Below are 26,294 nucleotides of genomic sequence, written 5' to 3'. Positions count from 1 at the left end.
TCAGCCACACCGTTATATTAATAAAAGATAATCATAGAATCACCTATGCATAATTTCATCCCATTTGCATGAAAATAATAATATATATTTATATCTATGTAAGCATAAAATCATTAGAAAGGATATACATAAAATTGCTAACATGATTATGTCAAGTAGAGATTTTTTATTGGCTTTATCATGTTTCAATTTGCTTTAACTTTTATGTATTATATTACTAAATAACAAAATAGTTCAATTAAAATTTATTTTTTGAGCTGGGTGTGATGGAGCCCGCTTTTAATCCTAGCATTCAAGAGGCAGAGACCGGAGGATTGCGGTTCACAGACAGCCTCAGCTACTTAGCAAATGCCCCTGGGTTCCATTCCCAGTACCAAAAAAAAAAATTTATTTTTGAGATAGAGAAAATGAAAAAATAAAATAAAAACAACTAAACTTGATTTTCAAAAAGAGGACAATAATTAGATTGCCATGGTGAGAGGCTTCAAAGTTTTTTTTTAAAAAGTGCAATATTGGTAGAAGTATATTATTGTAAACCTAAGTTGTAATTTCCTCTTACGAAGAAAGCATTACTCATAATTTAAAGAAACATAAGTAAAAAGAAAAAGAGAACATTTAAGTACCTCAAAAATGCTAATACAAACACACAAGTAATACATACAACCAAGGTTGTTAATTTAAGATTGAGCAGTCTGTGAATGGCATAGAAAAGTTGCTGAAATATAAACTAATAATTATAAAACAACCATAATTTCCCCTTAATTTTGTTATGGCAAGGATGCCACAACAAGCTTGAAATACCTTTAACAACCAAATCTTATATATTCTTCCTGGTTTTTTAAGGAATTATCTCTATTAAATTTTAAATTCTAAGACAAAGTACCTGAATTTTGTTTAAGATTGTATCATCTTTTCTCTTTGGGAATAAATATAGTACCAGTTAGCAAGTTTACTTTTGCTACCAAAGCAATGTGCCCAACTACTGAACAGGGAAATTAATAAAAAAAAGGATTGAGAAGTGGTTTTCATCTAGAATATGAGGATATCAATGCTTTGTTGTTCATTTACATGCTAGCCTAAAAATAATAATCAATTTGTTTATGATTTTATTTAGTATAACATGTAAACTATACTTTTTTTTTTTTTTGGTGGTACTGGGGTTCCTGGAAGCCCTTCTACCTCCGGGCTACACTCCCAGACCTATTTTTTACATTTTCATTTTTGGAAACAGGGTCTCCTAAGCCAGCGCGCGCGGCTGGCTTCGAACCTGCGCGATCCTCCTGTCTCTGCCTCCCAAGCGCGGGGATTACAAGCGTGCGCCACCACGCCCGGCGTAAACTATACTTTTAACACTTAAGAAACACAGAGCAACTTGAGCTGAATTATTATAAAAGTGAAAACATTATATCTTAGCTCTTTTCCACACCATTTCGCCCAAGATGTCTCTCTCCAGTGTCACCAATTACAAACAATATCCCAAATTTCTGACCTCTGCTGATGACAGCTCTGCATCTATTGTGATGTCATCCAGTACTTTATGGTGACATTTCCTATGAAGTTTTTTTTTTTTCTGGATACAGTTTAAAGGGCACTTTCTGTGGAGTGAATCCCACTGCATTATCAAAATATGTAACTGAAGGATTACAGGATGACTACCTGTCATTTAATTTCTGAATTCCTGCCTTAAGAAGCAATGAGTAAATCTAAATTGGGTCGTAAAGCTTCTTTTCCAAGAAGCAATATATTCTGCAATCTCATTGAAAAAATTGTAAAGAGACCCTCTTTGCAGTTTTTGGGTCAGTGGGGATATCACTGTTATGAACCCAGGATTTATAGAACATTAGCAAAAATTCTGAGGTACATCGACTTGGATGGATTTGACACACTCCTCACAGATTATATTGCATTTGTGGAAAAATCCGGATACCGTTTTGAGCTAAATTTTAATCTTGAATTTACTGAAATATGTGTGAATACAATTCTGTACTGGGTTTTTGCCAGAAAAGGTAATCCTGACTTCGTGGAATTGCTTCTCAAGAAGACAAAAAACTATGTTCAAGACAGAAGTTGTAACCTGGCACTGATATGGAGGTAATGATCCCATATGGTAAAACTTTTTACCATAAAAAATTTTTCTTTAAGAGTTTACCTTCACATTCTAAAATTAATATATATAGTGGCTATATATGGATAAGAAATCCTGATTTAGTTGGTTAGTGTTTGTTTATTCTGTTATTCCTTATGTAGTTAATAAACATTTTACCTATATGTAACATTATTATGTACCAATAAATTATTAGCGGTTCTTCTCTATATAGCTTACATATTAGTTCCCAAAGTAATGAAGTGTTATAAAATATAGATGTCTGTAACGAGACAAAGGTACTGTTCTAGGTTAACACTGTGATCTCTTACTGAAAACACCAACATTGTATATTGGTGGGTGTGTGTGTGTGTGTGTGTGTGTGTGTGTGTGTGTGTGGTACTTGGGATTGAACAAGAGCATTCCACCTCTGAAAAACACCCCCAGCTCTATTTTATTTTATCTTTTTATTTTGAAACAGTCTCACTAAGTTGCATAGGGCCCCGGCAAGTTGCTGAAGCTGATTGCAAACCTGTGATCCTCCTATCTCAACCTCCCAATTATTGGGGTACTGGGGTTACAAGCATGAGCCACCATACCAGGCTGAGATTATATGATATATATATTGTAACATATATGTGTGTGTGTGTGTGTGTGTGTGTGTGTGTGTGTGTGTTCCCAGTACCATATGTATATATGGTACTGGGAATTGAACCCAGGGTCATTCTACCTCCAAGCTAAATCCCCAGCCCTATTTTTTTTTTATTTTTTATTTTGAAGCAGGGACTCACTAAGTTGCAGAGGGCCTCACTAAGTAGCTGAGGCTGTCCTTGAACCTGCGATCCTCCTGTCTCGACCTCCCAAGTACTGCGATTACAAGCTTGTGTCACCACACCCAGCTTTGTTTATAGTATTTATATAAATCGACTTTCAAAATACAATTCAGAATATACACATATCTTCCCTTAGTAATACTTATTATATTATACATAATAGCTCCCTATTTGTGTGTTAAGCATTGCTAATTTAAAGTTCTCCGCAATTGAGCATAATGAAAATCAAATACTTTACGCAATCTGCTGTAAGGCCAAATTTTCCATAGTCTGAGCATGTCAATCTACCTAATGAGTACCACTGAGGATCTGTGAAAATAAAATCCCCATTGTGACCTCCTTGTAGAGTCTGTAATATGGATGCTATAGGATATCCAGTTTGCACTAAACCCAACTTATTCTTTAGATTTAGGGATTAGTCTAATTAGAACTGATATGCATTTTTTCATTCTTCTACAAAGTATTTTATCACCTCATTTTGTGTTCCACACTGCACTAGGCACAGTGACAGAAGCAGACATTCAATGAAAAACAAAACAGGATCAGTTAAGACTAAGGAAGTTTAGGTTCTCCATGAAGCCGACATGCTCTCTTGGCGGTGTACCCTGTGCTCTTGGAGAACACTAGATTGTTTCTTGATTACCCAAGTAATGGACTGATAGCTGTGGGTGGGAAATATCAATTTAAAACCCCCAAATAGCACTTTTTTAATGTTGTACTGAGGGTAGAACCCAGGGGCTTTTCTACCTCGGGGCTATACTCCCATACCTATTTTCTGTTTTATTTGGAAACAGGGTCTCACTAAGTTGCTGAGAGCCTCACTAAGTAGCTGAGGCTGGCTTTGAACTTATGTGATCCTCCTCTCTCAGCCTCCCAAGCACTGGGATTACAAGTGTGCGCCACCAGGCCCAGTACTTTTTGCTGTATTAACTAACCATTATATTTGTTAACTCTGCCAAAGACTGGCAGCTTCTAAAGCTGAGTATCACTAGTTGGACTAAAGAATGCCTCAGCAAGCCCATGGAAAATGGAGTAAAATAAAGGAAGAGAAAATAAGTAAAAATAATTAAAGATGAAGGGAGAGAAAGGAAAAATTAGAAGGAAAAAATGGAAGAAAGGAAAATAGAGTGTCACATGATAGAAGGCCATTAACAACTTCTTTTCCTCTTGATCTTGCAGATCATACGGGGCCTCATGCATGCTAGGCAAGTGCAGCCCCTATTGACAATTATTTTAAAGGACAGCTTTAAAATTAATAAATTTTGATATAGATGCATTCACAAGACAAAACTCATTATAGGACAGTTCTGTTTACCACAATGTCACTGGATCTTTCAGAATCTTAGAATTCTGGATGCAGCCTGAGAATTTATTGGCAGACATTTACTCTGAGCAGCAGCTTCTTGCAGAACATCTGGCTGCTGCTCATTAGTCTTTGCTTGAACGATGCTAGTACCTGGGAGATAACTATTTCTAGGTGATAAGACCTCTGCCTTGGGTCCTTCTGTTTTCTAGCTATACATTTCCTACAAAGTTTAGCAGATTCATTGCTTTAAATATGATTTATATGCCACAGTCTCCCAAATCTTTCTCTCTAGCCCTGAGCTCCAAACTCCTTCTACTGTCTACTTGACTTGTCACATGGCATCTCAATCTGAATGAAAATAAAACAGAATATTGAACTAACACAACCCTCTCCCTGTCAGTGTGCTCCTCTCCTTAGATTCCTTAGCTGGTCTACAGCCTTTGTTGCTGTTATCCAGTTACTCGAAGGCTGAAATCTGGGATTTATTCTTTTTGTGTGTGTGTATTGAAAATTGAACCCAGGGGCATTCTACCTCCAAGCTACACTCCCTACCCTATTTTTTTTTTTTAATTTTGAAACATGGTCTCACTAGGTTGATGAGAGTCTCATTATTTTCTGAGGCAGGCCTCAAACCTGCAATCCTCCTGTCTCAGCCTTCCAAATGCTGGGATTACAAGCATGTACCACCATTCCTGGCTTGAGATTTACTCTTGATTATTTTTTTCCTTTCACCAAGACATCAGCAAGTCCTCTGCTTTATCTTTAAAACATAACTCTGCCAGGAGTGGTGGTGCACCCTTGTAATCCCCGCGCTTGGGAGGCGGAGACAGGAGAATCGTGCAGGTTCGAAGCCAGCAGCGCTGGCTTAAGAAACCCTGTTTCAAAATTTAAAAATATAAAATAGCTGGGCGTGGTGGCGCATGCTTGTAATCCCCGTGCTTGGGAGGCAGAGACAGGAGGATAACGCAGGTTCAAAGCCAGTGGCGCTGGCTTAAGAGACCCTCTTTCAAAATTTAAAAATATAAAATAGGTCTGGGAGTGTAGCCCGGAGGCAGAAGGGCTTCCAGGAACCCCAGTACCACCAAAAATAATAAATAAATAAACAAATAAATAAATAAATAACCCAATTAGTACTATTTTTCATCTCCTCCATTTCTAAGTGAAGCCATGATAGACTCTCAAACAGCCTTCCAGCTTGTACTCTGCCCTCCAAATGCTATAATCTACAATTCACTTGAACGTCTGAGTGACCTTTTAACAGTATGAGATAATTCATATCAACCATGCTCAAAATTCTCCAAAGTTTTTTCACCATAAATAGTATCAAACAACGTACCTTTTTATAAAAGCTACAGGAATGGCCCCTTGATACTTGTCCCAAACCTAGTCCCATGTTACTTTCCCTATTGATCTATTTCATCCCACAGACCTTTATGTTTCTTGAACATCTTACTGTTCATTCCTGTCTTAAGTTATTATATATTATATATTATTTTTATTATGTATAATGTATTGTATAATATATTCCTCATAGTAACTGTTTCTTCAGCACCAAAAATCTCTTTACTTGGGTCTTCCTGTGGCTAGAGCCTTCTTATCAGCTGATCACAGTGTATCATCTCCAAGAGAGGCCTTCCCTAGTCACCCAGTCTAAAAACACCATTCATTATCATGGCATATTATCTTTATTTTCTGCACAGCACTAATTACTGATCTGCTTGTTGTTCATTTTTTTCTCATTGATTTGTCTGCTCACTATCAACCCTCACTGAAAGTGAGCTCCATGAGATCAGGAGCCTTGACTATTTCTTCAGTATCAAAACCTTAGTGCCTAGAACTCAGTCAGATAATGGCAAGTATGCAGCCAAGATCTTGTTGAATAGAATGTTGATACAGCTTCAATTCTTTCTCAGAGTGTGGTGAAATGTGCCTCCCTTTCTCTAATCTGCCCCTGTAGTTTTAAACAACAAAGCCCACTTACCCCAATCCTTGGAGCAAAGAAGATAGAATTACCAAGAAATTCTTTCTTTTGAAAGAAAATGGAAGGACCTGGAGAATACTATGTTAAGTGAAACTAGCCCTCACTGCACCTTCCAGCATATCCATACTTCTATTTCCCACTACATTTAGCACCTGCTAATGTACAAAATTGCTTGTTTATTATATTATCTTATATTGTAGTCATTGCCTCCCTAGAACATAAGCAAGAAAGCAAGTGCTTTTATTTTACTCACTGATTTATCCTAAACACCTAAAACAATGCCTAGCATAGAGTATGCATTTAATATTCGTGGAAATAAATAAGTATATAGTAGTTAAACTTATGGTCATGAACAAAATTGCCTGAGAATAGTCAAATAAAAATTCGTCAAAAGCCAGGTATGGTGACGCACGCTTGTAATCCCCGCGCTTGGGAGGCAGAGACAGGAGGATCGCGCAGGTTCAAAGCCAGCTGCGCTGGTTTAAGAGACCCTGTTTACAAATAAAAATATAAAATAGGTCTGGGAGTATACCCTAGAGGTAGAAGGGTTTCCAGGACCCCAGTACCACACACACACACACACACACACACACACACACACACACACAAAATCGTCAAAAGACAACACACACTTAGATATTGGTGGCAAAGGAAGACGAGGCTGAGCCCAGGGTTGAGAAGGAATAGCCAAAGAGATAAATGGGTAGCTGGGAGAGACCAGTTCAAGTAAAGAGAAAACATGGCTTCAGGAAACACTACTGGGTTAAATATCACAGAGATAAAATTACTGTGGAGACACATCTATTGTATTTGTCAGCTAGAGAGCAAAAGAAAATGAGTATAAAAATTTAGAAATAATTATAGCTACAAAACTGAATCATCCTCTGCATGTCTATATAGAAATATTTTACCCCATTTTATAAGCATATATGACAGGTTTTCAGATACAGAGGGCTCAGTTCATTAACCTCACATTTAAAAATGGAATCTTGCTTTGCTTGCCTCTCTCCATTCATATAAGCACTGTTATAATTAACTGTCAGTACAGATTAAACAAATTTTGGTCTATAGTACCATACTCTTTAAATGTGAGGATTAATCATAATGTCATTTAGATACAGATTAGACTTTTCAATCTCATTTTTAACTTATATGATTTTTAGTCATTTTTTGCAAATAAAAAAGAAAAAAAGAAAATAAATAAGGGGAGAGTTTTTTTTAATTCCTAAAATTTAACAAAAATAGAGACATGATATACAAAAATCTATGAGACACTTTGAAGGCAGTTTTAAGAGGAAAATTTATAGCACTAAGTATATTGAGTATATTATTTGTAGGAAAATGGATGGAACTAGAAAATATTATGCAAAGTAAGATAAGCCACCTCAGAAAGTCAAGGTCATATCTTTTCTTTCATATGTAAAACCTAGAGAGAAAATGGAAAAGAAAAGAAACTTCAGATAAATGAAGAGAGAACAGTAGAATAGTGGAAGAAAACTGGCAAGGAAGTTGAGGAGGGTAAAAAGAAGGACTGACGAAGGAAACGGTTCAAATAATACTAAATCCATATATGAAAATATCACTACCAATCTCACCAACCTGTATGGGGGGATGGGGAAGAGATGTGGGATCCAGAGGGAAGTGTACCAAGTGCTATGTGCATGTATGTTTGCATCACATTGTACCTCACCATGATATATAATTATGATGAACTATAAAAGCACATTGTAAAAAGTTAAGACTTGTTAATACAAAGTTCCCTATGGCCAGATATGTCAACACCATGTCTGCTCTACATTTATACTTAACAACTCACCAGAAAGTATAAAAGTTTATTAAATAATTGTAAATACTCTATAACATTAGAAAAATAAATTTTTATTTCTATCAGAAGGCAGAAAAAAATTTCAAGTCTACCCATTATGTGGCACTCCAGGGAAAAGAATATTTTAGAGGTGACTCAAGACTTTACTTTTGAAGAAGAAAAATTAAATTCTGCCCTTGAGGAACCTGATATACTATTACCATAATTTATATTTCTTAAGCCCATGAACACCAATTCTAACTTTATTGAAATGGAAAAATGGAATTAAAGTAATTGCACTTAGTCTTTTTTCTTCTAATCTCCCATCTCAATTCAAGCTCATGTCTAATATGTGATTAAGAATAAAAACAAAACAATATCAAACTGTTCACATAATCCTATTTTTTTCTTTATTTTTTTTTGCGGGTCTGGGGTTGGAACCCAGGGGAATTCGACCTCTGACCTACAACCCCTCCCCTGTTTTTTATTCTTTATATTGAAACAGGGTCTCACTAAGTTACAAAGTGCCTCACTAAGTAGCTGAGGATGTCCGCGAACCACGATCCTCTGGTCTCAGCCTCCCAAATGCTAGGATTACAAGCGTGCGCCACCTCACCCGGATCACATAGTCCTATTAATAAAGTGAAATAGAAAAGGTCTTTCCTCCTTTTTCAATTTAAATTCATGAGTCTTTTGGGTTTTTGTTTTGTTTTGGTTTGGTTTTGGTTTTGGTGGTACTGGGGTCCTGGAAGCCCTTCTACCTCCAGGCTACACTCCCAGAACTATTTTATATTTTTGAAGCAGGGTCTCTTACACCAGCGTGGCTGGCTTCGACAGTGCGCGATCCCCCTGTCTCCTCCTCCCAAGCACAGGGATTACAAGCATGCGCCACCACACCCGGCATCATCGTGAGTTTTATAATATTCTCCTATTCAGTATGAATTTCTCAAGTGAGAAACTCAGAACTGCTATGACTAAAAGTAAATTTTCCATGTGCCATCAATCTTTTCTGTTTATTTTTACAAGTGTAAAGGGGAAACTAAATGTTTAGTAGGAGTTTTAGCCTTCAGTTTGGTCTAGACTTATACATTGGAAAACTTTTTAATACAAGTTATATATAAATATAAATTACATTATATATAAGGATATACCTTAGAGGTTATGACAATATTTAAGATAATAGTATTATTTTTATTACTGTTTATAAAATGCTCATCATATTTCTTAATTCTGTACTTAATGAGGTTTCTCTTTGATTCACAGAACTTTCACACCAGTGTACTGCCCAAGTCCACTAAGTGGCATCACACCTCTACTTTACGTAGCTCAGACAAGACAGTCTAACATCTTAAAAATACTCTTGCAATATGGAATATTAGAAAGAGAAAAATATCCTCTCAATATCGTCTTGACAATATTGCTCTACCCTTCAAGAGTGAGAATAATGGTTGATCATGAATTGATTGACATCAAGGAAGATGCTAAAACATGCTTAGTGCTATGTTCCAGAGTTCTTCCTGCCATTTCAGTCAAGGAAATAGAGGTAAGGAGAATATTGTACTCTGGGCTTAGCCTCAAATGCTGATGAATTTTGGATAAAACTGTGGAGGCAAAAATAAAGTTATTTTTTAATCTATAGAATACATCTAATAAGTCAATCATTAAGTATATGCTTATTAATTAAAAATAGCAGGCAAAATCCAAATTAGCTAAAAAATTAATTCTTTCCTTCATACATTCCCTAAATAGAAATAATTTTAAAAGTTAATTTTATCATTTATTTTAGTAGCATTAAATAGATGTACATTATATTATTAAATTCCAGTAACATAAACAGCTGTGTTTAAGATTTATATGGCTCTTAAAAGCAAAAATAGATAAAAGGCCTTACAGAACTCCTTTCCAGTAAAATATTTCAAAATGAAAGTTGTGGAGCCAAGGGTGGTGGCGCACACTTGTAATCCCCACGCTTGGGAGGTGGAGACAGGAGTATTGTGCAGGTTCGAAGCCAGAGTGCTGGCTTAAGAGACCCTGTTTCCAAATAAAAATATAAAAATAGGTCTGGGAGTGTAGCCCGGAGAAAGAAGAGTTTCCAGGAACCCCAGTACCACCAAAAAAAGAGGAGAAGGAGGAAGAGGAGGAGGAGGAGGAGGAGGAGGAGGAGGAGGAGGAGGAGGAGGAGGAGGAGGAGGAGGAAGAGGAGAAGAAGAACAACAACAACAACAAAAAGAACAACAAGAAAAAGAAAGTTGTGTTTCTCTCTAAAAATACAATCATGAGACAAGAGATAGATTTTGCCATTAAAAATCCCCAATTTAGGCATTATAAGAATATAAAGTCTTAAAATATTTGATCAACTGAAAATATCTCTCAGAAATATGAAGACCTTCTTAATAAGATTTTTGTAATAAATTAAGTTTAGAAAAAAAAAAACAGTCATTGTTCAAAGTGAACAAGTTTGCTGGATATGGTGGCACATGCCTGTAATCCCAGTACTTGGGAGGCTGAGACAGGACGATCTCAGGTCCGAAGCCATCCTGAGCAATTAAAGAGGCTGTCAGCTACTTAGACTTTGTTTTCAAATAAAAAATAAAATAGAACTGGGAGTGCAGCTTGGAGGTAGAATGTCCCTGAATTCAAATATCAGCACCACAAAATAAACAAGTTTCAACATCAAACTATATTATACCCACTATTAGAAAAAATTCTGCTTGCCGGGCGTGGTGGCGCACACTTGTAATCACCGCACATGGGAGGCAGACAGGAGAATCACGCAGGTTTGAAAGCCAGCCGCGCGCGCTGGCTTAGGAGACCCTGTACCCAAATAAAAATGTAAAAATAGGTCTGGGAGTGTAGCCCGGAGGTAGAAGGACTTCCACGAACCCCAGTACCACCAAAAAAAGAAAAAGAAAAAGAAAAAGAAAAAGAAAAAGAAAAAGAAAAAATTCTGCTTAATAAAGAGAAAGCTATTCCTATAAACTTAATCCAGTCAAATAACCAACGAATAATAGTGTTGCTAATCTAAAGATTTAACTTAGAAATAAACTCATAAGAGCTATGATGTGTGTGTGTGTGTGTGTGTGTGTGTGTGTGTGTGTGTGTGTGTTACTGGAATTCCTGGAAACCCTTCTACCTCTGGGCTACACTCCCAGATACCTATTTTTTATATTTTTATTTGGAAACAGGGTCTCTTAAACCAGCAAGGCTGGCTTCAAACCTGCGCGATCCTCATGTCTCCGCCTCCCAAGAGCGGGGATTACAAGTGTGCGCCACCACGCCCGGCTCTGATGCCTTTTTAAATGCTCAACAATAAATATCAATATTTGGGTCGGAGACTTCCGGGAAGATGGCGACCGAGAAAAGCGGGGCTTAAGAGCCCCGCTAACAACCAATCTCCATTACCACAAAATCAGCACCTTTCATAGCCAGAAAACACCATCACCAGAGAAACAAAAAAATCACCAGGCTCCAGAGAGAAAGCAGACTGAGAACAGAGCTCAGAACCACAGAGGAGATACACCAGACTCACGCCCGAGGACGTGGCAGCAGCGCCATACTGCCGGCGGCAGCGGCGAATTCACCAGACGGCTACAGCAAGCCGAGGTGAGCCGCTGTGGAACAGCCAGGCAGGATCTTTCGGCGCAGGGAGCATCTAAAGCTCCCAGTGGCTGAGCTCAGCACACGCTACAGGGACTCAGAGTGGAACTCAAAACCAGAGAAGAAAAAATACGCCAGCCTCACGGCTGAGGGCGTAACAGCGGCGCCATATTGCCACCGGCGGCAGCAGCAGTGAATTCACCGAGTCCAGTACAGCTACATCTGCGTACTCAAGAACAGTGAGTCAAATTGCGGGCCACAGAGGAGAAATCCCAGTACTGTACTCCCTGGGACTTGACCCAGTGGGGGAGTGGTGGTGGCAGAGATATCACACCATAGGAGAACGTGCAACCTGGCACCCCCCATAGTCTAAAGCAGCCTCTATCGACTCCCTGGGTCGGAGACTCTGTGATACAACCCAGTAAAGGAGTAGTGGGGTCTGAGATACTACTGACTCGAGATCCAGAGCACCTTAAGTGAAGCCGTAGTGACCCAGAGAAGAACCCAGAGAAGGCACAAACCTCCGAAATCATGGGAAAGAGGAATAACAATGGAGCAATGAATGCCCACAACCCCACAACATCAGAACCCGATAAAACAGAAAATCAGAGATTTCTAGAAGAACAAATTAGAAAAATAACTCTAGAAATAATAGAGGTGCTTCGAAAAGAACTCAGAGAGAGCCAAAGAGAGATAAAGGATGCAATTAATGAAGTAAAGGCCTCAATTCAAAGCACAAACAACCGATTAGAACACATGGAGAACAGAATCTCGCTCTTAGAAGATGAGCAATCCAAAAATGAACGCATAGTTTCTAATCTAGAAAAAAATATCCGACAGCAGGAATCTGATATTGAAGAAATATGGGCCCATTTTAAGAGAGCTAACCTAAGAATAATTGGAATAGAGGAGGGAAAAGAAGGTGAAACCAAAGGGATCAACAATCTCTTCAAGGAAGTAATAGCATAAAATTTTCCAGACATAGAGCAAGAGGTCGATACACAGGTCCAGGAAACTTATAGAACTCCCTTTAGACAGGATCGGAGAAGAGGATCCCCACGCCACATAATTGTCAAAATGACCAATGTAGAAGCCAAGCAGAGAATCTTAAAGGCAACAAAAACAAAGGGCCAAGTGACATTCAGAGGCAAACCAATTAGAATCACTCCAGACTTCCCAAACCAAGTCATGAGAGCCAGAAGGGCTTGGAGTAACATATTCCAAACTCTGAAAGAAAACAACTTCCAGCCAAAAATTTTCTACCCAGCAAAACTTTCTATCAAATTAGATGGAGAAATAAGAAGCTTCCATGACAAACAGAAACTGAAGGAATTTTTGTCTTCAAAATCAGCACTAGAGAAAATACTCAAAGAGATTAACTACAAAGAAGAAATAGGTAACACACACCAGAACCAGAGAAACAAGAGTTTCCATCCAACAGTCAACTAAGATTGGTTATCTGTGGAGATTCATTACTTATGTTAGTCTTTTACCTATCTCTAAAGGGTATTGTTTGCCTTTATTGTTGTTAATTTTTAGGATTTCTAGTTGGAATATTAATATACCTTCAGATATAGCATTTGGAAATATTTTATCCCATTCTATTAGTAACTTTTAACTCTGTCTACATTGTCTTTGGATATACAATATTTTTTTATTTTTTAGGGAGTTTGTATACTCTTCTGTTGCCTGTGCCATTGAAATCATATCTAAGAAATCACTGCCAATTTCAATGTTGTGAGGTTTTATGACCCAGATTTTCTCCTAAAAGTTTATAGTCTTAAGATTTATTCTTAGGTCTTTTATCTATTTTGAGTTAATATTTGTATATGGGATTAGGTAAGGGTCCAACTTTATTCTTTTCCATGTAATTATTATGTTTGAACAATATTTAGTTAAAATATTATTATTTCTACCACCAAATGTTCGTGGAAACCTTGTCAAAAATAACTTGACAATATAGGGAAGAATTTAGCTCTAGGCTTTTATTTAACTCCAATGGTTTATATATCTGCCTTTAGAACAGTACTACACTGTTTCAATTATTGTAGCTTTATATGGTTTGAAATCAGAAAATATATATCTTCTAGCTTTGTTCTTTTTCAAGATCGTTTTGGGTATCTAGACTCCATATTCCATATTAGGATAGAGTTTTTTTCTGAAAAATAAATATATAAATATATGATAGTTTCACCTAAAAAAATAGAAAAAAATATTCTCTGGTAAGAAAGAAAGTAAAAAGAAATACTGAAATGTTATCTTTAAGTCATCAAAAGCTTGGTAGCAGACAAATGAAACTGTTATGTGAGATTATCATTTTTAATTTTGGATAAATTGCTATAATACTAGATGTCAACCACTAAGCCAAGCATGGGAGGGAGGGATGGGGAGAGAATGGGGTGGGGATCGGGTGGGGGCTGACTGGGCGATGTGTGCATATATGTCTACAAAAGTTTGTATCCCACTATGATGTATGAATACAGTGCACCAATAAAAAATAAAAATAAATAAATAAATAAAAATAAAAAATATATTTGGGTCAATTGTAAGAAAAGCAACTTGGTCACATTATTTTGCCAACCCATTTTTAAATAAAAAACAATCAAAACTCTTACATCTTCAGTAACTTGCTTGTCTTTGTCCAGCATTAGTCCTGCACAATTATTATAAAACATATCAATTTTCTAATAGTTCCATGAATGCTATTTCTGAGGTTAAAAGTTCTGGGAAAGAGTGAATTGACCTAAATCACCTACCTTAGATGCAAGGGATTTATATTTGGGTTCCAGTCAATTGCAGTTTAACAAGTAGCCTGTGCAAGGTAAAGGATTGCATTAAAATGGTTTACAGAATATTTTAAACATCTCTTGTTTATTTTTTCCATAGTTCCCAGCATTTTCCCATATTATAGCACATATATCTTATTATAAATATGTCATATTCTATACTATGGGAATATAACACATCCCAGAAGCTGTGCCTACAGTTTATACTTTACAGTATACTTTGTATATCCTGGCAATTATCCCAAGAATCTATCACAATGCTGAGCATATAGTAAATATTTTTAAATAGTTGATGATCAAATAATATATATGATTAAATTATTATATATTATATGATTAAATAAAATGTCATGGATCCTGGAAAGTAAAGGTTATACCTGGAAAATATATCTGTAATACAGGAATATCCTCCCCTCCTAAGTCAATCTATTGGCCTCTAGAATTGAATCTTTAAAAAATAACTTTCTAAAACTTTAAAATATATTTTTCATTGGGACAGGCTTCCAGTCAGGCCTTCCTGTATATTAACTTTTACTCTAAACCTTTGGAACCACCTGGGGAACTTTAATACTTATACCATCTGTGCCCAACCCCAGGGTAAAAGAATCAGAGTTTCTGTAGTAGGAACTAATCATTGATAATTTTTATGATCTTCCAGATAATTCCAGTATATGGCCATGTTGTTAATAAACTGATAAAATACAAGTATGATCCATCTAAAATTAAAAACTCTCCCAATCATAATTGTAAAGTAATTTTGCTTTGCGTTACTATGCATATTATTTAAATTTTATCATTGTGAGAATAAAGTGAAATAAAATACCTGCCTCAGGTGAAAATCCTTTGGAAAAGGGATACAAGAATTATATAAATTTAAGCTCTACCTTTTTAATTTAAGTAAGAACTAAAGCGTTAATCTTTGGACTAACCCAATAATTAACATGACAAAAATAAACTTTTTTTCAGACACAGCTGAGTTTAGGAAGACATCCAATTATTTCAAATTGGTTGGAGTACATTCCTACAACAAGATACAAAGATCCATGTGAACTGTTACATCTTTGCAGACTAACCATCAGGACCCAACTACTAATCAACAATATGCTCCCAAATGGAATATTTTCACTTCTAATTCCTGTTCGTCTACAGAACTACCTGAACTTAGAAAACTAATATGTATCTTTATTCTAAGTTCTTGAAGGATGCTCACCACCAAATGGCTTAGAAGTTAATAAACTATTAGCTTCATGAACATTTTTATTGCATTGAACATTCCATCAGAAAATATATTTTCACATGATGTCCTAAATCAGTTACTTCTCAGTCAATATGTGACTCTATCCATTGCCTCCTCTATACAATGGAATAAATTATATACATCATGTATAAAAAATCTACCTCAGTTGAACATTACATCAAAATGAAAATGTTATCTATAAAAAGGTTAATGTTTTAAAAAACTATCAAAAAATTAGAATTCATTCAATGACAAGTTTTTATATCTTTATGAAATACCTAAGGCACTAGATTTTTCTCTATACAATTATGCAGTATAGAATGAAGCACAAAGAAAACTGGAAGACAAGTCTCTGATATTTCTACCTGTCTTAGGAGCAGAGACATTTTCATTTAATTTGGACTAGCTTTTCAAGGATGTTTGTAAAGTGAGCAGCCTTGGAAGACAGAAATAATGGTGGTACACATGAATAACCTAGTTCTTGGCTGAGACAGTAGAATCTCAGTTTCGAGGACAGCCTCAGCGAGTTTTGAGACACTGGTCAAACTAGTGAGACCCTGTTTAAGAAATAAAAATAAAATAGGGCTGGAAGTGTGGCTCAGAGGTAGAATGCCTCTGGGTTAACTCCTCAGTAACACACACACGCGCGCACACACACACACACTTTTTTTTTTTTTTTTTGGTGGTACTGGGGTTCCTGGAAACCCTTCTACCTCCAGGATACACTCCCAGACCTATTTTATTTTTGGAAACAGGGTCTCTTAAGCCAGCGGGGCTGGCTTTCAAACTTGCGCAATCCTCCTGTCTCCACCTCCCAAGCACGGGGATTACAAGCGTGTACCACCATGCCCGGCCACATCTTTTAAAAAGCATTATTCACTACATAACTACTAGAATAACTAAATTTTTTAAAAATTAACCATCCCAAATATTAATAAGTATGAGGAACAACTGGGCTCCCTTCTCATAGATGGCTGTAGAAATACAACAGTATAGCCACTCTGAAAAAGTATGGAATACTTTTATGAAGTTAAATACACACTTATGATAGGACACAGCTATTTTGCTCCTATTTAATCTTAATGAATGAAAACGTATGCTCCTACGACATGTATAGAATAATTTATAGTAATTTTATTCATAATCTCATAAAACTGGAAATGCAAATTGCTTTCAATGAACAAATTACTAAACTGTGGCATATTCAAACAAGTAGCACTTGTCAGAAATAAAAAGGCACAGCAAAGTGAAATAGCCAGCCTCAAAATGTTATATATTGTATGATTCTATCCATTGGACAGTCTGGAAAAAATAAAACTATAGGTAAGCAAAGTAGGTCTATCATTGATAGGTTAAAGTTAAGGAAAAATACTAGGATGATCTTTTGGAAGTGATGGAACAGTTTTATATCCTGATTATAATTACATTAATTCATAAACATACTAAAAGTCATAAAATGTATACTAGGAAAAAGAGAAATAAAAGATAAAAGGTAATCTTACCATAGTAGATTTTAAAATAAATGCATGACTTCTGTGGCATAAGATTAAGCTTCCTTTCTTCTCCAGCCCTATATACTTTACCACTAAACTTGAAAAGACTATTAAGTAGGACTTTTATCCTGTGAGAAGGGTGGAACAGACTAACAGAATGGCTTTGAGGTGGAAGTTTAAAGAGTTCACTAAGACATTATGGGCATTTATGTTGAAAGGCTGAGTTATGAGATAATGTTCTACATTTCACAAAAAAAAAAAGGTAAAGAAAAACTGAAAAGATCTGAAAATTAAAGAAATGGATTGTCTCCAGTATCCACCTCTATTCAGGACATAATTATATTTTAATTCGATTTGCTTTTTGGTATGTTTCTGCTACACACAAAACAGTTTAAGTAAATGTAATTTAATTGTAAGAAGATATAAACCTATTTTCATTTCAGTATCTCAAAACTAAAATAAAAGGGGTTATCAATTGACTGGAGTTTTTGCATCAAACGCTTTAATAGATGAAAAATTCTTAAGTTTAGTGAAATCTAACATTGAGGTTAAATGCAAAAGAAAGATAATACCTTTGAGGAAATGACGATCAGCATGTGTGACTGTGCGCCTCTTTGCGTGCCTTTTCTTCCCCTGCCTACTCCCCGGCGCCTTTGTTTCCTCCCTTTTCTTGTTCACTCTCCCCAACCATCAGCCATGACCTTTTTCTCTTCAGTACCTTCTAGAAATGTGTCATAAACCTAAACTATCTGCTTTTACAAATGCTATAAATTAAAATGTGGCTAGAGTAAAGCTGGGTGTGGTGGCACATGCCTATAATCTCAGTACCTGGGAGGCTGAGATAGGAAGATCACAGGTCCAAGGACAGACTCAGCCATTTAGCGAGACCCTGTTTCAAAAAATAAAAGGGCTCTGGAGGTTTAGCTTGGAGATAGAATGCCCCTGAGTTCAATCTGCAGCACCAAAAAAAAAAAAAAAAAAAAATGTGGCTAAGGTAAAATTCAAGTATGTTGATATTCTCTAAAACATGACAATAAGGAATACAAGTAATCAAATGCATTAATTTTTCAGAGAAGCATGCTGTTTAATTACTTATTTGGCACTGGGGATTAAACCCAGGGGCATTCCACCTCTGAGCTATATATTTAGCCCTTTTAATTTATTTTGAAGCAGGGTCTTGCTAAATTGCTGAGGGTGGCCTTGAACCTGTGATCCTCCTGGCTCAGCCTCCAAAGTCCTGGGATTATAGATGTACATCACCACCTTTGGCTATGTCATTTTTTTTTTCCCGGTACTGGAGATTGAATCCAGGGGCATTCTACCTCTGAGTTAAATCCCCAGTCCTATTTCTTATTCCTTATTTTGAAACAGGGTCTCACTAAGTTATGGAGGGCCTCACTAAGTAGCTGATGCTGGCTGCAAACCTGAGATCCTCTTGTCTCAGCCTCCCAAGTACTGGGATTACAAGCATGTGCCACCATGCCGGGCTGGCTATATCATTTTAGCTGTAACTTTTCTAACATATCTGGCTACTAGGATTAGAATACTTAGAATTCTGAGTTTAATAAAGTCAACAAATGTTAATATTAAATATTATAAAATATAATATGCATATACCAACAAAAATATGGCTTTAATCAGTCTGTAAATTATTTTGTTGGCCAAATTATTGTGAATAATATAGTTATTAAATAAATGGCTAAAATATATACTTTAATTCCAGATGCTTCATTGTCATTATTATTTGGATGTGAAATGTTCCCCAAAGGCTGATTTTTTGAAGATTGCTCCCCACTGAAAGCAGTGTTCAGAGTTGGGCTTTGAAAAGTGTTTGAATCATGAGGGCTCTAACCTCATCCCTGTATTAATCCTAAAGGATGAATAATTTGATAGCTTTATCAGAGGCAGTGGAAACTTTTGAAGGTGGAGCCTAATTGGAAGAATTAGGTTACTGAGGGCATGTGTAAATATGGTACCTTGAAGGATATATCATGACCCAGTATTTTTGTTGTTGTTGTTCTCTCTTTGTTCCTGGAAACCATAAGGTAAGCAATTTTGCTCTGCCACACTCTTCACAATGATGTTCTGCCTTACCACAAGCCCATAGCAATGGAGCCAGATGACCAGAAATTGAGCCCTCTGGAACTATGAGCCAAAAGAAACTTTTCCTAAGTTTATTTTTCTTAGGTACTCTGTCACAGCAATAGAAAGCTGACTAACACAGATACCCCCCCCCAAATAATTTCTATATGTTAGGCTTTTGAACTGGGATCATATGACTAAGTCATCTGTTGAGGTGGAATTTGTAAAAATAAGATGCTTGAGTAGACAGTATTGAATAATTGGTGGTCTTCTGATTTCTTTTTCCTATTTATGAAACAAGAGTGACCTTTGGGTAAACTCTGAATAGTGGTAATAAGCCACATGCCTATAATAAGACAGTTCTATAAAGTGCTTCTTTGTGAATCAGCAACTAAAAGAAATAAATCAACATCTCCTTTTTACTGTCGTTTATTTCCCTAATAAACATAGCTAAAGAAGGAAATTAGAAAAAAAAAGGAAGAAATCATTGAGTAGAAAATTAGACTCCTGATATCTGTAAAACTGAAAGGATTGGTAATGACTCCCCCTTCCAGTATTACTCTCCATGCTACAAAATGTTACTTTTACTCTTTTGAACTGAGTGTTCAAAAAATATTTTTAAAATTCCCAGTATAATTTCATTAAACTTCAGAAGCATCTAGTGTTAGAATTTGAGACTATTAATTAAGAAATTATTGGCTTTCCTCTGGCTCATATAGTCTCTTCCATTTGAACAGGGAGGTTTCTATGGAAGATCAACTATATTGAGCTAATGGTAGAAGCAGTAAGTACTTGGTGCAGGACTCCAGTGTACTTGTACAAAGCAGTACACTAGACCTGATATTGTTTTCCATTCAACATGAGTCAGGCTAATCGATCAGATACAATCAGGATCTTGTAAGCTGCCCTTCATGTAGTATTAAGGAGGATTATGTTCCTGAACCTATCAGGAACATGCATGGCTTTTTGGTTTTGATAACAATGGTGTTATAGGACCCAGAAACACAAGGCACAGTAACCCTAAGGACATGCCACTATTTTACTAACTTTTCAAAAGAATTGTTGGTTCAGGCTATGGTGGGATTCTTACAAGTAAACAGCTTTGGAGAAGAGAACATTCTAATGCAGGATCTGAAACCTTTTCATATTTTAATCAGTCTACTGGACAGACCTGAGCTAGGACATGTAATTCTGGAAGATGTACTGATCGAAATGTTTAGAACATTATATTCTCAATGCATATCATGATTGGATCTACAGGTGGTTGACTTAAGTATCATGCTCAGTAAATTTAAAAAAATAGAGCTGATTAAAACTGCCAACATTCTCTTTAATTCCTGTGAACCTTATTATATGTGAGATTACATTGCATGTTGAAGAATAATTTTGTAAAAGGACACTGCATGCCAGACTACACATTAAGCCTAGAGGCAGCAGTGAGACCTCTGAGTTACAGCTAGCCAATTTCTGTTGATTGACAGATTTTTTGTTGGATATAGTTTCTTTGGAGACTTATATTGAAATCCACACAGAACCCTTGCCCCATTCCTGCTCAGGATGATTTCTTTTGTACTTGTCTGAACCCACAGATTTGTTCAGGCTCTGCTCAAAGATCCTTAGCAAGGTTCAGCCTCCACTGTTATCTGCTGGCACTGGAGTTTTGTTGCAGTTTGCAAGTGGGTACAACAATACAGTCAAAGAATGGTAAAACAAAAAGGATCATCAATTTTAATATTTATAATCAATAAATATATTAATAACCATCTCAGGGCAGGGGGAAATTTCCCAGGAAAAAGTTTCTGAAGTTGCTCCCAGGTGGGCACAGGGGCCCCTACATGTCCAGAAGGCTCCAAATGGTCTTTGAATGCAAGCCCTGTGGAGAAGCCCCATGCAGCTTGCATATCCTTCCTGCAGCTGAGTCCAAGCTGGGCTGGCTGACATCAGAGTATAAGGAGTTAGTTTTGTCCATCTTAGTGGTGTGCTTTCAGTGAAGACACTTTGATGTTAAATAATCCTTGGCCCCTCTTCTTCTTATTCACTAGAACTATGTGGTTGCGTCCAGAGTAAATCTTTGGGGCTAGTACAGCTCCAGGATGCAGAACTGGAGAGTGCACACAGGCTCTATCACCAGATAGACATTGTTGGCCATGTCTACAATCTGAATCAGCTGGACCACATTCAAGTGCTCCACTGTCCTCAATATATCCATGTCAGATAGAATGAGGGGAAATAAAAACCTGTCCTTAGGCATTCTCTTCATGGCCACCTCAATCCTGGCGAGGATATAGCAGTTTGACCTGGCCCTTCTCAATGTCCCACAGGATTTTATAAAGGCCCTTACTGGCATCCTCACAAGGAGAGTTAAGTGAGAGACCTGGATTTGCCTCACTACTCACTCACACTCTCTCTCTCTCCTCTCTCTCTCCTCTCTCTCTCTCTCTCTCTCTCTCTCTCTCTCTCTCTCTCTCTCTCTCTCTCATCACTGTCCATTGAAAGCTACAACAGCAACTAAAGATGCTAGCTACAGAAACAAACCAACAAATGAAAGTACAAAAATAACAAACCCAAACAAAGAGTAACACACACACACACACACAGTCAAAAGTCCAAACCAACAAATCAGATCCAAACCACCAAAGGAGCTAACAATCTTTGAGTCTGACAAGTCACCATCCAAGAACTCCCTGTACTTGTGGACAAAAATCTAGCCGCGTCCAGGGTTTTATATAGCTGGTGTTTGAGATTCCTTCACAGTGGCTCCTTGAGAGATCACAGTAAGAAATGGGGTCATGGCTGGACACGGCCCACGGTAGCTATTTTACTTTTGGGCTTCTGGGATCATCTTGCTTCAATGGATTATGGAGACTGATATTTACTTATTTAAGATTAAAATTTGTAGATACTTCAAAATTAAAAATTACTAACTCATAGAATATTATTACTTCAGGAAAAAATGTAATAGAAAATCTTAAATAAAATTTCTAGACGTATAAAGAAAAGATTTTTGAAGCTAATGTATTTATAATAATATTCTAAACCATAATTTGTAATAATATATATAAACTTAATACTTAAGGCAACTTTTATAAATGAGAAAGCATGCATTATACTTTTCTCTAAAAAAACATTCATTTAAATAGTTCTTAAATTATAATACAATTTTTCATGTAGAATACATAGATAAAATTATGATATTAATATAATGTAATTTCCAAAATATAAGATGTAAAATATAAGATGTAGCAAATATTTTCTTTTGAATTCAAGTTTTTTTATGTTAAGATATATTATTCATTAGTATAATATGTGACTTGTTATTATTCTTCAGTCTTTTCTGAAACTTCTTCAGTCCTAGAAAAATCTTCTTCGTACTTCTTCTTAAGATTACTTAAATACATTCGTAAACTGTCTGGATCCAATTGCGAGTTTCGAGCAGTTTGAACAAGTCTAGTGGCTAGATGATACACAGCTCTCTGTCTCTCCATCTCAGGAGTACTCCTTTGGTTTTGCTGTCATTAAAATATATAAATTAAAATAATAATACTATAATTTTTATTTAAATCATACTTTGGCACTATTCTATCTTCTTTCAGAGAAATATGAAATTCAATGGTTAATAAGTTTCACTTAACTAGCAAATATATGCAAGGAAAAATTTAAAAATACTATTTTAGAGAATAACATTTCTCATTAGCATTTCCTACTTTAAGATGAGGCACTTATGTCTTTAAAAATCATTTTCAATACGATGAAATTCTGTTAAATGTGTCATATTCTCAACACAAGAAGTAATAAAAAATCTAACAAAGATAGTTTACTTTTTCACTAAAAAGATATAGGAAAACAGCACTAATTATTGCTATGTAGTAATGATAATTTTATATGTTGCCCAAGAATACTAGTCTGCTACCATTTTAATTCCCTGATAAACTAGTAGAATGAGTCATCAAAAAATTGCTTGTCCTAAAGAGATTTCATATGTAGAAGTTGTTGGAATCTAAAAGAAAACATTGCTTAAAAGGAAATGTATATTTTAAAAATAAGCAATTAGCTATTTGAAACTATACCTTGATTCTTTTTTTACCTCCTGTACTACTCAGGATTGAACTCAGGGGCATTGTATCATTGAGTTACATTCCCAGTCATTTTTTTTGTTTGTTTGTTTTGAAACCAGTTCTTACTAAGTTACTTTGTGCAGGCCTTGAACCTGCAATTCTCCTGTCTCAGCCTCCCAAGTGCTGGGATTACCTGCCTACACCACTGTATCCAGTCTATGCCTTAATTCCTAGCAAAATATACTTAAAGATATCCAAGAAATAATATTTAAAATGGGAATGTGAGCCGGGCCTGGTGGCGCACATTTGTAATCCCTGCGCTTGGGAGGCAGAGACAGGAGGATCACGCAGGTTCAAAGCCAACCACACTGGTTTAAGAGACCCTGTTTCCAAATAAAAAAAAAAGAAGCATAAAAATAGGTCTGGGAGTATAGCCTAAAGGTAGCAGGGTTTCCAGGAACCCCAGTCACACACAAAAAATTAATTAATTAATTAATTAAAAAATAAGAAATAAAAAGTAAAAAATAAAATGGGAATGTGAGCCAGGAATGGTGGCACACACTTGTAATCTCAGTACTTGGGAAGCTGAGACAGGAGGATCGCAAGTTCATGACCAGATTCGGCTACTTAGTGAGGTACTCCACAATTTTTTGAGATTGTTTCAAAATAAAGAATAAAACAATAGGACTGGAGTAGTTTGGAGTGCGCCTGAGTTCAATCCCTAGTAGTGCAAAAAAAATAAAATAAATAAAATAGAATGTGGCCAGGTGCAGTGGTACATGCTTGTAATCCCAGTATTTGGAAGACTGAAGAGGATCATAGGTTTGAAGACACGACACAAACAAGCCTCAGCTGAGTACTGAGAATTTGATCAACCTAGTGAGACCCTTTTCAAAATAAAAAATAAAATCAGGCTATGAGTGTATCTCAGAAGTAGAATGCCCCTGGGCTCAATCTCCACTAAAAAATAAATAAATAAATAAATAAATAAATAAATAAATATTTTAAAATGTAGAAAGCCTTCAGATATTCGGTCCTTGAGTCCTTCACGATGAGAATATAGCAAGAAAATTCATAATTCTAGATGGAGCAATCAGCATTTTCTCTTTTTGAGGTTTTTATTTTAATTTTCTTACATTTTTAATGTGCTTTTATTGGTACATTATAGTCTCACATCATAAAGTTGACAATGACATACATGCATTCAGTACTTGGTGAGCCCCCTTCCCTGTCTCCCCATTTCTCCCCATCCCAATACAGAGTACTGATACTGATGCTAGTATATTCACATATATATGCATAGTCCATGGTAGGATTTCTATTAATTAACCTCAGTCTTCCTCCTTCCCTTTCCTTAGACCTCCTCCCTGGCTCCACTAAGGTTTATACTCCATTATCTGGAGTTTCTCGAGTATCCCAATTACTCCTTAGCTTGTGCATATTAAAAAATATATATGAACCTTTTCCTTCTGTGATTGGACAGTCTCGATTAACATAATGTTTTCCAGGTCCTTCCATTTTCTTGCAATGATGTAATTTTATTTTTCATAACTGCTGATTAGAATCCCATTGTGTGTATTTCCCACAATTTTATAATCCATTCATCTGCTGATGGACACCTTTTTCTTTTTTTTTTTTTTTGATGGACAATATTTTCTTTTCTTTCTTTCTTTCTTTCTTTCTTTCTTTCTTTCTTTCTTTCTTTCTTTTTTTTTTTAGGTACTGGGGCTGGAACTCATGGACATTCATTCTACCTCTGAGCAACACTCCCAGCCCTATTTTTTTCTTCTTTATTTTGAAACAGGGTCTCACTGAGTAGCTGATGCTGGCTTCAAAACTGCTCAATCCTCCTGTCTCAGCCTCCCAAATGCTGGGATTACAAGTGTGTGCCACCACGCCCAGCTCAACATTTTCAATCCTAACTTTTTATTGGTACTGGAGATTGAACCCAGAGGCATTCTACATCTGAACTATTCCCCAGACTAATTTTATTTCTTATTTGGAAACAGGGTCTCACTAGTTTAATGATAGCCTCACTAAATTGTAGAGGTAGGCTTGAACTTCTGATTATCCTGTCACATCCTCCCAAGTACTGGGATTACAAGTATGTGCCACCATGCCTAGCTTAATCTCAACTATTAATTAAAGTCTTAATGAGCCTCCCAGAAATACAATCCCCTCAACTCTCAATCAAAATCAATTATAAATATTTTTCTACTTTCACTATAGAAAAAATTAGTAAAATTCCATGAGGTAGAATATGGTTGTTATATATTCATCCATATATTTATTTGATACATCAATTACCAATTAGTTTATTATTTAAGTAATAGATATTGGGCATCTATTTCATTTGTGTGCCAAGGCCCCAAAAGTTGTGTTATATGTCCATGGGGAAGACAGAAATGCACACCTGACATAATTTCAGAGCTCAAGGTGCTTACAGTTCTTTAGTAAGAAAGGTTTCTTTATAAATGATTTATTATCATAGTTATGAAAAGTCCTATAAGAAAGTACAAAATTCTAAGAGGAAGGGAGACTTACTTTCAGCTCAGCTCAAAAAGGGCTTAAATAAAATTGGGCATTTGGAGATTACCCAATGAAGCCTCAGGGACCCTGGTGGGCTAAAACTTGACATTCCACCCCTGAGGTCAGAAGCTACCATGGTAATGCATGCATGGCATGTAATCTCAGTACTTCAGAGGCTGAGTCAGGAGGATTACAGGTTCATGACCAGCCTCAGCTACTTAGTGAGGCCCCCCTCAAATTAATCAGATCCCGTTTCAAAATAAAGAATAAAAAATAGAGATAAGGGGATAGCTCAAAGGTAGAATACCCCTAGGTAGAGGAAGAAGAAAAGAAGGAGAAGAAGGTGGAGGAGGAGGAGAAGAAGAAGAAGTAGAAGTAGTAGTAGTAGTAGTAGTAGTAGTAGCAGTAGTAGTAGTAGCAGCAGCAGCTGTTGTTGTTGTTGTTGTTGTTTTTACCAAACACAGCAGAGGCTTGGAAGAGGCCCATAGTGTCCAGGATGCAGTACCTG

At 36.4% G+C, this 26,294-nt stretch overlaps 2 protein-coding genes across 2 annotated transcripts in view; one reads left to right on the top strand and one right to left on the bottom strand.

The window, feature by feature from the left end:
* Positions 1–1,693: 1,693 nt before the first annotated feature.
* Positions 1,694–15,563, top strand: ASB17 (ankyrin repeat and SOCS box containing 17; the record flags this gene model as incomplete). Its single annotated transcript, XM_080691447.1, has 3 exons — positions 1,694–2,091; positions 9,271–9,550; positions 15,357–15,563. The coding sequence occupies 3 exons, from the start codon at positions 1,694–1,696 to the stop codon at positions 15,561–15,563; spliced, it is 885 nt and encodes a 294-aa protein (XP_080547573.1).
* Positions 15,564–22,519: 6,956 nt separating this feature from the next.
* Positions 22,520–26,294, bottom strand: part of MSH4 (mutS homolog 4) — a gene marked incomplete at both ends in the record, with an annotated part of 63,877 nt that continues 60,102 nt past the window's right edge. The window contains 1 exon segment of the mRNA XM_080690372.1: positions 22,520–22,711. Within this exon segment, the coding sequence (XP_080546498.1) occupies positions 22,520–22,711 (192 nt within the window).

Source organism: Muscardinus avellanarius (assembly GCF_963383645.1).
Source record: "Muscardinus avellanarius genome assembly, chromosome: 3".
Lineage (NCBI taxonomy): Eukaryota > Metazoa > Chordata > Mammalia > Rodentia > Gliridae > Muscardinus > Muscardinus avellanarius.
Note: the sequence above shows the minus strand (reverse complement) of the source record. Positions and strands in the feature narration are given on the sequence as shown.